Here is a 12,259-nt window from a genome sequence, read left to right on the forward strand (position 1 = left end):
TGCCCAACCTTCCTTCCGAGGAGTGGCTGGTGGGTTTGAACCGCCAGCCGTCTGGTTAGCAGGCAAGTGCCTTAGCCACTATGCTACCAGAGCTCTGGAAACGCTATGGAACTGGTTCTACTCTGACATATAGGGGCACTAGTAGTCAGAAGTAACTCAACAGCAATGGGTTTGGTTTTGGGTTTATGTCAGGAAAATTCAACTACAGAAGTTAATGAAGTGTCATAAGACACACTTTACATAAGAAAGAAAAAAAGTTAAGCATAGAATTTGGTCACCGGGAATTTAAACAGATACTTGTATACCAGTGTTCATTGTAGCATTATTCATAATATCAAAAAGGTGGAAACTATTTAAGTGTTCATCAACAGTATTAAATGTGCTATATATACTTAAGAGTATTTTTCAGCCATAAAGAGAGATGAAGATACATGCTACGACATGGATGAACCTTGAAAAAACTATGCTGAGTGAGATGTCGGATACTAAAGGACAAATACTACTATAATCCCACTTCTATTAAATATCCAGAACAGGTCAATGCATAGAGACAGAGGTTTATTAGTCATTACTAGGGGCTTCTTCCTGTTGCACATTATAGTTACCCTAAAGATTTATCATAGACAAAAGATCTTGAGGTGAGAGTTTTTCTGTCTTCTATAAGATGGGGAGAGGGAAAGTAGAAGAAAATGGAGAGCTGATGATTTCTTTTAACCCTAAGTATAGTTCTTCTTCCAAAACCATAGCAGGTGGAGGGCTAAGGGATCTGGACAGATTGGCAAGCCAGACCAAGGGTAGCAACTTTTAAGTTTACTTGTTTAATTCAATGCAAACCACAAACAAAACATTCATCAGCTGGAGATTACCATACTCCAACATGACATTAACTAGACACTGGGATATACCTGGTGTCTAGGGGGTGATCACAGGAAAGAAAATGAGCATCGGAGTATTTGGTGACTCTTAAAAACAGTACAAAATCCCCACCTATCATGATGTTATTAAGTTCCTGTCTGGTGCTGTGACCCACCTCTAGCAGAAAGACAAAAGGAAGTGACTAATAAGGGGGTCTAGGGTAACTTCTATATTTCCTTCACTCTTCTCATTAGCTAATCACTAGTATAGGAGATAAGAGAAGGAAGTCTCCAGGGCATACTGATAAAACTGAGAGAAGCAAAAAATGGGCGCAGAGAAGTCCAACACTGTTGTCTGAAATTTCTGGGCCCTAAATCTATTGCTTCAGTCCAGTAAGAGACTTCTTGGCTCCTGCATGACCCCTCCAATTCTGACTTAAATTTATCATCTATAAACAAGCCTATCTCTATCCTTAAGCTCTGGCTCTTCAGTCGTTCTCATCTTCATCCTCAATGTGCAGCCGTTTCTTCTTTCGAATTCCTGGAGCTCCCAGCTCTGCTGCTATGAGAAAGACAGGAGAAAGAGAGAGAATCTAAATATGTTAAAGGGGGAGGAGGGTGGCAGGATTGAACAGAAGAGTGGAAGAGGTAAGAAGACAAAAGTAGGTCCCAATCTGAATGCCTACCTTTGCTCCTGGCCGCCTCCTCTTCCTCCTGTTCCTCATCACTATCCAGCAGTTGTCGCTTCTTGGGTGCTGCCTTCAGCTGCTCTTTCCCACCAGTAGCCCCTTCCTCTGAAATGGCCATAAGAGGCATAAAATTAGGGAACTGGGCCCTCCCTTCCTTAAAATATATTATCAGCCCTCTAGACCAACATGGTTGACACATAGTAAGTATTCAATAGACGAGCAGTCCTGCTATTACCCCCTGGGGACGTCAGGCCTGTTTTCTTTTTACGGGCTAACAGGAGAGCCCTTAGGGCTTGTGCTCGGTGCTCCTCATCATGCCCTTGCTCTCCAGAGACCTCAAGTTCTAGTTCTGGTTGCAGCTTTTCCTCCTCCTCTTGTTGACTCAAAGAAGCTGCTATTCTCCGGAGACGAGCGGGACTCAGCTTGGCTGGAATTCGCCAGAAGGTTTCCTATAGGGCCAAAGGTGAAAATAAGAACAAAGGTAAAGGATAAGTGTCTGTCTAGTTCTCCAGATTTTGACAGTACTCACTGAATAAATAGGACTTTCCATTGCTGAGATCCTTAAGGGCTCTGGACTTCACTTCCTGCTTATTTATCTAATATATATCCAATGTCTAGCAGAATGCCTGCTATATTAAGAAGTTCCCAGTAAATATAGTTAATTAAGTAAACAAATGAATGACTCCTGGAGATTGAAAAGTAAATAGAACATGATCCTTGCTCTCAAGGAACCCACAATCTAGTAGAAGAAAGAATAGGCATGCTGTTAACACCACATAGTTGAGGATACATCAAGGGAATGAACAAGTCCCAGCTGCCAAAGTGAAAATTTTTGCTTCAAGGGTTAAAAGGTGATAGAAACAGCAGAAGATAAACCAGATGAATGGGACCTTCTAAAAATTAAACCCTATGTGCTTCAAAAGACTTCTCCAAAAGAGTCAAAAGAGAACTTACAGATTGGGAAAAAATATTCGGTAATGACATATCTGACAAGGGACTTATCTTTAAAATTTATAGAAAACTCCAGCACCTCAACAACAAAAAGACAAACAATCCAATTAAAAAATGGGCAGAAGACATGAATATACATTTCACCAAAGAAGATATTCAGGTGGCCAACAAACACATGAAGAAATGTTAACAATCATTAGCCATTAGAGAGATGCAAATCAAAACAACAATGAGATACCATCTGGCCCCAGCACTAGTAGCAAAGGTCAACGAGGCAGAAAATAACAAATGCTGGCAAGGATGTGGAGAGTTTGGGACTCTCATACTCTGCTGGTGGGACTGTAAAATGGTACAACCACTGTGGAAAACAGTATGGCGATTCCTTAAAAAGCTGGAATTAGAAATATCATTTGATCCAGCAATTCCATTACTAGGTATATATCCTAAAGAAGTGAGAGCCAGGACAAGAACAGATATATGCACACTCATGTTCATCAGAGCACTATCTACAATAGCAAAAAGATGGAAACAACCTAGATACTCATCAACAGAAGAATGGATAACCAAACTATGGTACATACACCCAATGGAATACTATGCAACAATAAAGAATAATGTTGCATCTGCAAAATACTACAGAACCTGGATGAACTTTGAGGACATTATGCTGAGTGAAATAAGCAAACACAGGACAAATATGGTATTAGTTCATTACTGTAAAAAAGTCAAGGAAAGGTTTATATATGAAAGAAAACTTTCTTTGTTGGTTACCAGGGATGGGAGGGCAGGGGGAGAACACTGCAAAAATAAAATAAAATAAAGGTGATAGGGACTGCTATTAAGAGGTGACAATTGAGCTGAGTCTTAAAGGCTGAGTTCATCAGAAAGACAGTGTGTGTATGTGTGTTCATTTGTGTGTGTGTACAGAATCTTCTAATAGAAAAATTAGGATGATCAACCATTTGGAGGCATAAAAATTCTTCCTTTTGGGAGATCAGAAGCAATCCAGAATGACTATGGTGTACAATAGGTATGTGAGTGGCATCACTGTGAGGCTACAAAGGTCTACTGGCCAAGGCTGGGCATGCCACTCTGCACTCTACCCTGAAAACAGTGAGAAACCATCAGTGCTCTGGACCGGGGAGTGGCATAATCAGACTGTATTTCAGAAATATAATTCTGGGGCAGCATGGAAGACGAACACAGGGGAAGGGAAACTGGAGAGAGGATGACGAGCTGCTGCAGGAGTCTTGGTCAGAAATGACAAGGCAACTGCAATGAGTAGGAATAGATGTATACTGGAGGTAGAACCAATAGGTCTTAATGACTCCCTGGTTGGCAATGTTACTGGTGTGTTTACCTGTTCAGAGGCAGGGGGCCGAACCCCTAGCTTGCGCAACAGCTGCTGAAACTGTTCATTTTCCATTGCTTCCTCGTTTTCTTCCGTCAGCGGCACCAATGGAACAGACTGGGAGCACCCTAGGATAGCACCAACAGTCATATGATTAAGTTGTGAAGAAGAAAGAACTAGTCCTCCATCCCACAATTAGGTCTCCAACAGCTTCCAGCGCCCTACCCTCCTAAAACTATCATTCTGTCCACTTACCATCCTCTTCCCGATCATCTGCTACTCGAATCAGGCAGTTCTGGAGCCATAGGAGGGGAGCAGAAAAGCCTAAAGGAAGGAAGAAAACTTATTTTTGGCCCCTTCTCCCAATGCCTCCATCTGAGACATCTCTCCTGCCCCAAGCCCTCACCTTCCTGATGCAGGTTTTGCCCAATGTTTTCTATTGGGAAGACTGAGCTACCCTGGGCTTGAGCTGCTCCCAAGTCCTCCTCTTCATCTTCTTCATTTTCTCCCTCTGGAAGATTCTCCTCTTCTTCTGTATCTTCCTGACAAAAAATTTTCAGAGAATCTTCTCCATTGGGCTAAAATTCATTGGAGTGAGAAATGAAAAAAGGGCAGATGAGAACTAAATGGACTCTTCTGGTTTCTGTCCATCCCACTGGGGGAACCTAACCATTGGGCCAGTTTCTCAGAACAGTCTGAGACAGATGGAATCTGTGTCAGCTACTTCTAAGGAGCACTACAGACGCCGTGGCCCATGAAGACATAGTCAGGATGAGGTTGTTACCACGCTGGAGGGTGCCAACTTCTTTCGGCGTTTCTTATATAGCTCGCGCCGCTCAGTCACCAGCCCTAGGGCCATCAGCTTATCCACTATTCGGGCCCGTGAACGTTTGGCTGTGATGTTCTTCATGATATGACCCAGGACATCTATAGAGAGGCAAAGTGTGACTTCCCAACAGCCATAGGAGAAAAGGAATTAACAAAGAAAATCAGAGGTCTTCAGAAAGAATCTAGCTCAATTCACCCAAAATTGACATCTCAAATATAAGTAAATAGATGGAAAAGATGGGACAAACCTTCCTTGAGAACAAGAGGCAGTGGGGAGAAAAAGGGACAGCTTGGTCTCATCTCAGAGTTTCCCTGAGCTTCCACCTCACTTACCATCTGAGTCCTGGAACTCCTCAAAGAGCCGCCGCAGCTCCAGCTCCTGATCTTCAGTCCATAGTACAATACGCGTTCCTTTCCTGTTCAGGGAGGTGATCAGTGGAAGAGGGGGCCCCGGAAGCGAACACAGGATCACTTATCCCAATTTCCTCCAGAAAATGTCTTCTACCTTTGGAAGTCCTTGACACTGTCAGCCAGTCCCAGCCGCACCAGATGGTGGATGACCTGCTTGCGTGTTCGAGCAGTAGTCAGGCGTGCCAAGATGGCATCCACCACATCCTGACCTGAGATGGAGAAGGAGTAAAGTAGTAAGGAGGGTCTCTGGAACTTAGGCTGCCTTCCTCATAAACTCTTCAGATCTCCAGGCCTCCTACCTTCCACATCCTTATGGGCAAGGTACAGTTCCCGAAGTTGGGCTTCCTCCTCTGGGCTCCACACAGGGGGTCTGTGACTGGAAGACCTTAATCGTGGAAGGGACAAGGGGAAACGTGTAGGTTGTTGGCGCAAAAAGAGGGAATCACAGGCCCTGGCTCTGTTCTGAGATACAGTGACCAAGGCTAGAGGAATAATATATGAAGGACGGTGCAAGTAACACAAAGGAGTGTATCAGCAGAAGCTGATGGTGTGCTTCCCTCCCCTCACTTTTCTACCACTTAACAATCCAAAAGTCAAACTAAGAGGTTTTCCAGGTTGGGCCTATGGAGCCTTACACTGCAGGGACTGAGGGTATTATGGGAAAATCAGAGAAGTGTGAAAGGAGAGGAGCTGAGATACTATGGGAAAGAGATAAATATTTCTATGAATCAAGGTGTCCCAGCATGTTTGGGAGCAGATTACATACAGACTCTCTCTGGGGGCCACCTTACTCTCAGCAGTGACCACCCCATGAAGGACACTGGCTCAATGAACCATTCACTGATGATGCTAGTGAAGGAGAAGGAAATTAGCTAGAAGACTTAGGCTCTAACCCTTATTCTTCTCTTGAGTGAAATTAGGTAAAACATTTCATCTTCTGGGCCTGTTTCCTCACCTATGAGGGAAGGGAAGGTTGGAGCACATGATCTGCACACTCTTTCAGCTGTGACTCTGTCTACCCTTACTGCCCATCTTTCCCTACCTCCAGCTTACCCGCCATCCAGGGAGCCATAGCCCTCAGTCATCTCTCGAACCACAGCTGTGTTCTTCCAGAACAGTAGCTCCACAAAGGCTTTTTGGTTGACTGCAGTCAATGCAAAGAACTTGGCCAAGATATACTTGGTAAAAGTCACTAACTCCTGTAGGAGAGGGAGACTGTTTTGAGGTCTCTGGCCCAAATGTATACATAAACCCGGTCCTTTAGGTATTTGTTCTATACCTATTCTCTATACCTTGCCCTCTTCACTCAGACTCTCTCTTACATCCTTCCTCATTCAGTTTCCTCAACCATTTCCTCACAGCTTTCTCATCTCCCAGACCTTAACACTGCTCAGCATCCTTTATATCCTGAAGACCAACCTTTTTACCCCAGGACTCCCATACGCCTCCAGGCCCCCATTTCAGGGTATTCTCTTACTTTGTAGGCCTCAGCAGCAGGGTCACTAAGCAGATGATTGAAGACACAGAAAAGTGAGAGCTGGAAAAGCAGGGCTTCCATTTTGAGGTCGTGGGCCAGCCGATGCAGCATCTTAACAACACAATGGTTAGTGTGAGCACTATTCTGCTTGTAGCTCCGCAGCAGCAGCACATAGGCTCGGACCACAGTGGAGCATGCAAAGCTGCACCCAGAAGAGGAGAGAAAGGATGTCAGCACAAGAAAGCCACTACTCATCCTCTTGGCTCCAGTCACCACCCTGGGACCAATTCAGTCCTCTCGGCCCATACCGTCTCAGGTAGTCCAGAAAATTAAATTCTTTCTCTGACACCTGGACCACTTGCAACTCCTCCTCTTCCTCTTCTTCCTCCTCTTCTTCTCCTGCCCCTTGTTCCTCTGGCTCCTGCTGCCCTATAGAAAAAGTGGGAACGAATGGACCTCTGTTATGCTAGAGAAGAGCTGGAAGGAACCAGGTGTGAAAGGAATGGAAACTCACGGGGAATCGGAGCAGAGAGGATTTGCTTCAGCAGCTGGATCTCTTCTTCTGGGGAAATATCTTGACAGCCAAACACATCTCCTTCTGGCCACACCTCCCTGGGGCACAGAGGGAAAATAAAGGCTTTAGCCAGAGGAAATATGAGGCATAACTTGACGTAGGAGAAGCAATTTAGACTTATTTCATTTGTTAGTCAGAAAGGAAATATAAATGGTTATCTCAAAGACAAAACAAAAACTCCATGAAAAGTTTTCCTCATAAGCCATATCGCAATGAAAATTATAGAACAAAATATAAACAATCTAAACACTCAACACTTGATTAAGCAAATGTACATATTCACACAATGGTATTTTACAGCCATTAACAATTACAGAAACATATATGACGAGACATGGTGCTCACAATACACTGGTAAGTGAAACAACTATTACAAATCAGCTTGTGCAATTATTTCTTTTGTAAAAGAAGCTGTGTATATATATGGGTATTATGTATACATACGTAGACATATAGATACATTAATATATAAATAGATAAATAGATGGATACACACACACAAAGGTGAAGAAAAGCACTCTGGAAGGTTACTCACCAAAATGTTAACAATGGTTATCTTTGACTAATAGAATTATCTGCATTTTTTTCCTAATTAACTGTGCTTCTTTCCGGTCGTTCTCAAAAACCACCACCAACAAACTAATCAAAACTCCCTAGCACCCACCACTCAATTTTGAGCCCCAAGATTCTGATGGGACATCACTTTTGAAGACTCAGAAGCCTATACCACAGTGACAGCTTCTTCCTTCCCCAAAAGCCCAGGAACTAGGTCCAGAAGAGGGGTGCTAGGGTTCTTACCGGGCAGACCTCAGGAGGCTCAGAGCCTGTGGGGCCTGGCCAGCCAGGAGACAATCCTGGATCCGTACCATAGCCTCTGCTCGCTGCTCTTCCACTGGCACCTCTGAGGCCGCATCAAAAGGAACCACGCAGTCCAAACTGGGCTCAGGAGCCTAGAGGACGATAAGGCTATGGGAGCAGAGAGGAGGGAAACCAGACAGCCTACTCAGAGCACTACCCTCAGGGAAGATACAGCTTCCACAACGACCTACCTGGGCACAGCACTGTAGCTGTTCAGCCAGGGCTGGCCAAATAACCTCCAGTTCCTCTGGGCTACATGGGACATTACCAGAAGCAGCGGGCTGGTCTAGGACCTTCTTCTTTCTTTTCTTTCGTTTGTTCTATGGGGAAAGAACTGTGTGAGGATGGAGGTAGGCAAAGAGTCCTTTCTCTCATCACCACCTTCCCTTTAAAAAAAAATAATAAAATACATTTTATTGAAATATAATTTATGTAAAGTGAAATACACAAAACTAAAGTGACAAGGATCAATGCATTTTTTTTTTCTTTGCAGTGTTCCCTCACCTCCCCTTCCACCCCTGGTAACCAATAAAGAAAGTTTCCTTGACTTTTTACAAAACTGAACTATCACTATATTTGCTCTTCTGTGATTGACTTATTTCACTCAGCATCATGTCCTCCAAGTTCATCCATGTTAGTACAGACAACAAATATGAACCCCTTTGCAAATACAGTACTGAGTTGTCAGTGAAAGCAAACATGGGTATAGGGATGGATAGATAGGTGAACAAGCTAAACAATTAGGTATGTCTAAATGGAGAGTGTATCCAAGGTCATATATAGGGTTGGCAGACAATGGGCCTATAAGTCCATGTGAATGATCAGAATTCCCAGGTGTATAGTAGAGCTGACAAGGGGCAAGGTTATGGTCATTACTTGGTCACAGCCAGCTACCCAGAGGGACAGAGTAGTTGATCCTGCAGGCTTGGGACCATAGTCATAGGGGACATCAAGCTCAATTGGCTAACATACTATACAAAACACTGTTCCACCTACTACTTTGGCGAGTAGCGACTGGGACCTTAAAAGCTAGGAAGCTGCCATCTAGATGCAACAACAGGTCTCTCCTCACCAAGAAGAAAGAAGAAAACCAAAATTAATGGAAACAATCAGTCCTAGCGACTGGTACACCATCAGATCTGCAATCTATACAACTAGGAGACCAGAAGAACTAGATGGTGCCCAGCTACCACTGCCATCCACTTGGAAGGGATGTAGGAGATCCTGCATAAAGAGGGAGAACAATGTGGTACAAAACTCAAAATCATTTGGAGGCAAACAAAAAAAGAAGAAGGTGGGGACTAGGTTTGCTGGTCCAATAGAGCCTGGTGTAACCACTGAGACTATGGCCCCTAGCTGCCCTTCAGGTCTGGAATTGAACCCACAACTGTGGTTTCCAGCCAAACAAAGTACAGGCATGTGAGTTAAACATTTACCTCAAGTAGACACACGCCCTGGAGAGAACAATCATGGGAGAAGGAAGGGCTGCTTATGCACAGGGAGATAGCTCAGGGTGCAGAAGAGTATGAAGGGATGGACACTGGGAGGAGGTAACTATGGGGAGGAAGTGGGAGGGGAGCTGCTGCATTGTAAATTTTGGTCAATGACATGAGACAAAGTATGTGAACTGCTGTATGAAAAGTGAATTTACTCTGTAAATCTTCACCCAAATTCTAAAAAAAAAAAAAAAAATTTCATCCATGTTATACGGTGTTTTGCAGATTCTACATTAGTCTTTAGAGTTGTACAGTATTCCGTTGTGTGTTTGTACCATAGTTTGGTTATCCATTCTTCTGTTGATGGCCATATAAGTTGTGTCCATCTTTTTGCTATTGTAAATAGTGCTGTGATGAACATGGGTGTGCATGTATCTGTTCTTGCCCTGGCTCTCACTTCTCTAGGATATATACCTACTACTGGGACTGCTGGGTCAAATGGTATTCTGGTTACCTAGTACTATTCTGACAGGAATATACCACAAATGAGATGGCTTTAACAAACAGGAGTTCATTCTTACAATTTGGAGGCTTTAAGTCCAAGTTCAAAGTGCCAAGCTCTAGGGGCTGGGTAAAAAAACCCCTTAGCCTTAGGCTTCAGCTCTGCCTCCTGCTCCCAGCCCACTGAAGCTGACAAACCTAAGGTTGACAACTAAAAAGGCACAGTCCCGATGTTACCAAACCACACAGCAGGCCATTAATTCAAGTCCACTGAAAGTCCCAACGTCAGCAGAGCATGGCAGGTTGCTGAACAATGACACGGCTACCTGCAGGGTTCAAACATGCCATAAGCCAGAGACCATTTCCCCAAGGCTTTTCCTTATATGCAGGAAGCAGACCACATCCCTAAGGCAGCTACTCAGCTGCTCACAGTAGATTCCACTATGGAGTTGATACCAGTCTCATCCTGGGGAATACTACATCCAGCTGCCCAGCCAAGCTGACACACAAACTTAACTACCACAAATGATATTTCTAATTCCAGCTTTTTAAGGAATCACCATACTGCTTTCCACAGTGGTTGTATCATTTTATAATCCCACCAGCAGCGTATGAGAGTCCCAATCTCTCCACATCCTCACCAACATTTGTTATTTTTCTTGTTGAACTTTGCCATTAGTGCTGGGGTGAGACAGTATCTCATTGTTGTTTAGATTTGCATCTCTCTGATGGCTAATGGTGAACATTTCTTCATGTGTTTGTTGGCCACCTGAATATCCTCTTTGGTAAAGTGTCTATTCATGGCTTCTGCCCATTTTTCAATTGGATTGTATAATTTTAGAGACAAGTCCCTTGTCAGATATGTCATTGCTGAATATTTTTTTCCAATCTGTAGCTTCTCTTTTTACTCTTTTGGAGAAGTCTTTAGAAGCACATAAAAAATTTAATTTTTAGAAGGTGCCATTTCCTTTGTTTCTATTGTTTTAGTATTTGCTAAATATTTGTGCTAGTCCTCTTTTTTATTTTGATGTGAAGGTTTATCATTTTTCCTTGAGGTTATGGTGTTAGGCTGGGTTCTCTAGAGAAGCAAAACCAGTAAAGCTTATAGAGAGAGAAAAAAAAAATTATCTTAGGAAAATGGCTCACACACTTACATAAGCTGGCCAAGTCCCAAGTTATTGGATCAAACGTCAAGCTGGAGGCTTTTCCTGACTCACAGCTGCAGGGGCTGAAGAGCTCAAAGTTGGTAGGCAGTATACCAGCTGTTGACTCCAACGAACGATGAATCCAAGATCTCCAGGCCGAATAGTGGATTGTTTGTTCATGGACAGCTGTAGGCAGCACAATAGGATCCCGATCCACAGAAGAGTGTCTCTTTTTCCCAAGATGTCCATTAATATATTGGAAGCAGGCCACATCCCTAGGGAAAACTCCCTTTCAATGGATTGGCTGCTCAAAACATATACATCCTATCTCATCATGGGAATAACCCACATTGCAACTGCTTAAACTACTCAGAATTGTGGTCCAGCCAAGCCGACACACAACTCCAACTATCACAAGTTACCCTGTAATTTATAGTTTTCTTCCCAAGTTTAGAACAGTCCATTCTATCTTGTAGTTGTCTTGACTTTTCTCCCATTTAGAAGTTCTGTAACTACACAATTTTTTCCCTTTTTGGTTTGGAGCTGTCCTCCTTTGTCAATTGATATCTCTGGTTCTCTGTTTACAATCGTGTAGGCTTACTTACTTTGGATACTTCCACACCTGGGTTGGTTTCTGGGTTATGTAATCATGTGTTAATGGTCAGTTGTTGTTTGTTGTTGTTGGTTCTCAGTCCAAAGGACTCCCTCTTTAGCACCTCTTGTAAGGTTAGTTTGGTTTTAACAAATCCCTTTAGTTTCTGTTTATCTGGAAATGTCCTAATTTCCCCATCATATTTGAGGGATAATTTTGTTCGGTACATAATTCTTGGTTGGAAATATTTTTCTCTGAGGGTTTTATATATACTGTCCCATTCTCTTCTTGCCTGCATGGTTTCTGCTGAGAAATCTGAGCTTAGTCTTATGTTGCCCCTTGTAGGTAACTTTTCATTTTTCCCATGTTGCTTTCAGGATTCTTTCTTTGTCCTTGGTTTTGGTGAGTTCGATGATGATATGTCTTGGTGATTTTCTTTTAGGGTCTACCCTGTTTGGGGTTTGTTGGATTTCTTGAATGGATACATTCTCATCTTTCATCATATCAGGGAAATTCTCTTTCAACAAATCTTGGACAATTTTCTCTGTGGTTTTAGTTGTCTCTTCCTGTGCTGGCATTCCAATTACGCATA

General features: G+C 43.2%; 1 protein-coding gene across 1 annotated transcript in view; it reads right to left on the reverse strand.

Annotated features, from left to right (window-relative positions):
- Window positions 1-1,342: 1,342 nt before the first annotated feature.
- The window catches only part of TIMELESS (timeless circadian regulator), a 20,273-nt gene continuing 9,356 nt past the window's right edge, over window positions 1,343-12,259 (reverse strand). The window contains exons 14-29 of the mRNA XM_007955131.1: window positions 8,185-8,313; window positions 7,934-8,085; window positions 7,076-7,173; window positions 6,870-6,990; window positions 6,562-6,763; window positions 6,138-6,283; window positions 5,384-5,469; window positions 5,179-5,293; window positions 5,007-5,089; window positions 4,630-4,772; window positions 4,252-4,423; window positions 4,101-4,169; window positions 3,855-3,973; window positions 1,779-1,992; window positions 1,541-1,648; window positions 1,343-1,416 (exon numbers count right to left, since the gene is read on the reverse strand). Of these exons, the coding sequence (XP_007953322.1) occupies window positions 1,343-1,416; window positions 1,541-1,648; window positions 1,779-1,992; window positions 3,855-3,973; window positions 4,101-4,169; window positions 4,252-4,423; window positions 4,630-4,772; window positions 5,007-5,089; window positions 5,179-5,293; window positions 5,384-5,469; window positions 6,138-6,283; window positions 6,562-6,763; window positions 6,870-6,990; window positions 7,076-7,173; window positions 7,934-8,085; window positions 8,185-8,313 (2,031 nt within the window). The remainder of the gene's footprint in view (window positions 1,417-1,540; window positions 1,649-1,778; window positions 1,993-3,854; window positions 3,974-4,100; window positions 4,170-4,251; window positions 4,424-4,629; window positions 4,773-5,006; window positions 5,090-5,178; window positions 5,294-5,383; window positions 5,470-6,137; window positions 6,284-6,561; window positions 6,764-6,869; window positions 6,991-7,075; window positions 7,174-7,933; window positions 8,086-8,184; window positions 8,314-12,259) is intronic.

The sequence above is a fragment of the Orycteropus afer genome, unplaced genomic scaffold (genome assembly GCF_000298275.1).
Source record: "Orycteropus afer afer isolate SDZICR_OR568_19922 unplaced genomic scaffold, OryAfe1.0 scaffold00490, whole genome shotgun sequence".
In the NCBI taxonomy this organism is placed as follows: Eukaryota; Metazoa; Chordata; class Mammalia; order Tubulidentata; family Orycteropodidae; genus Orycteropus; species Orycteropus afer.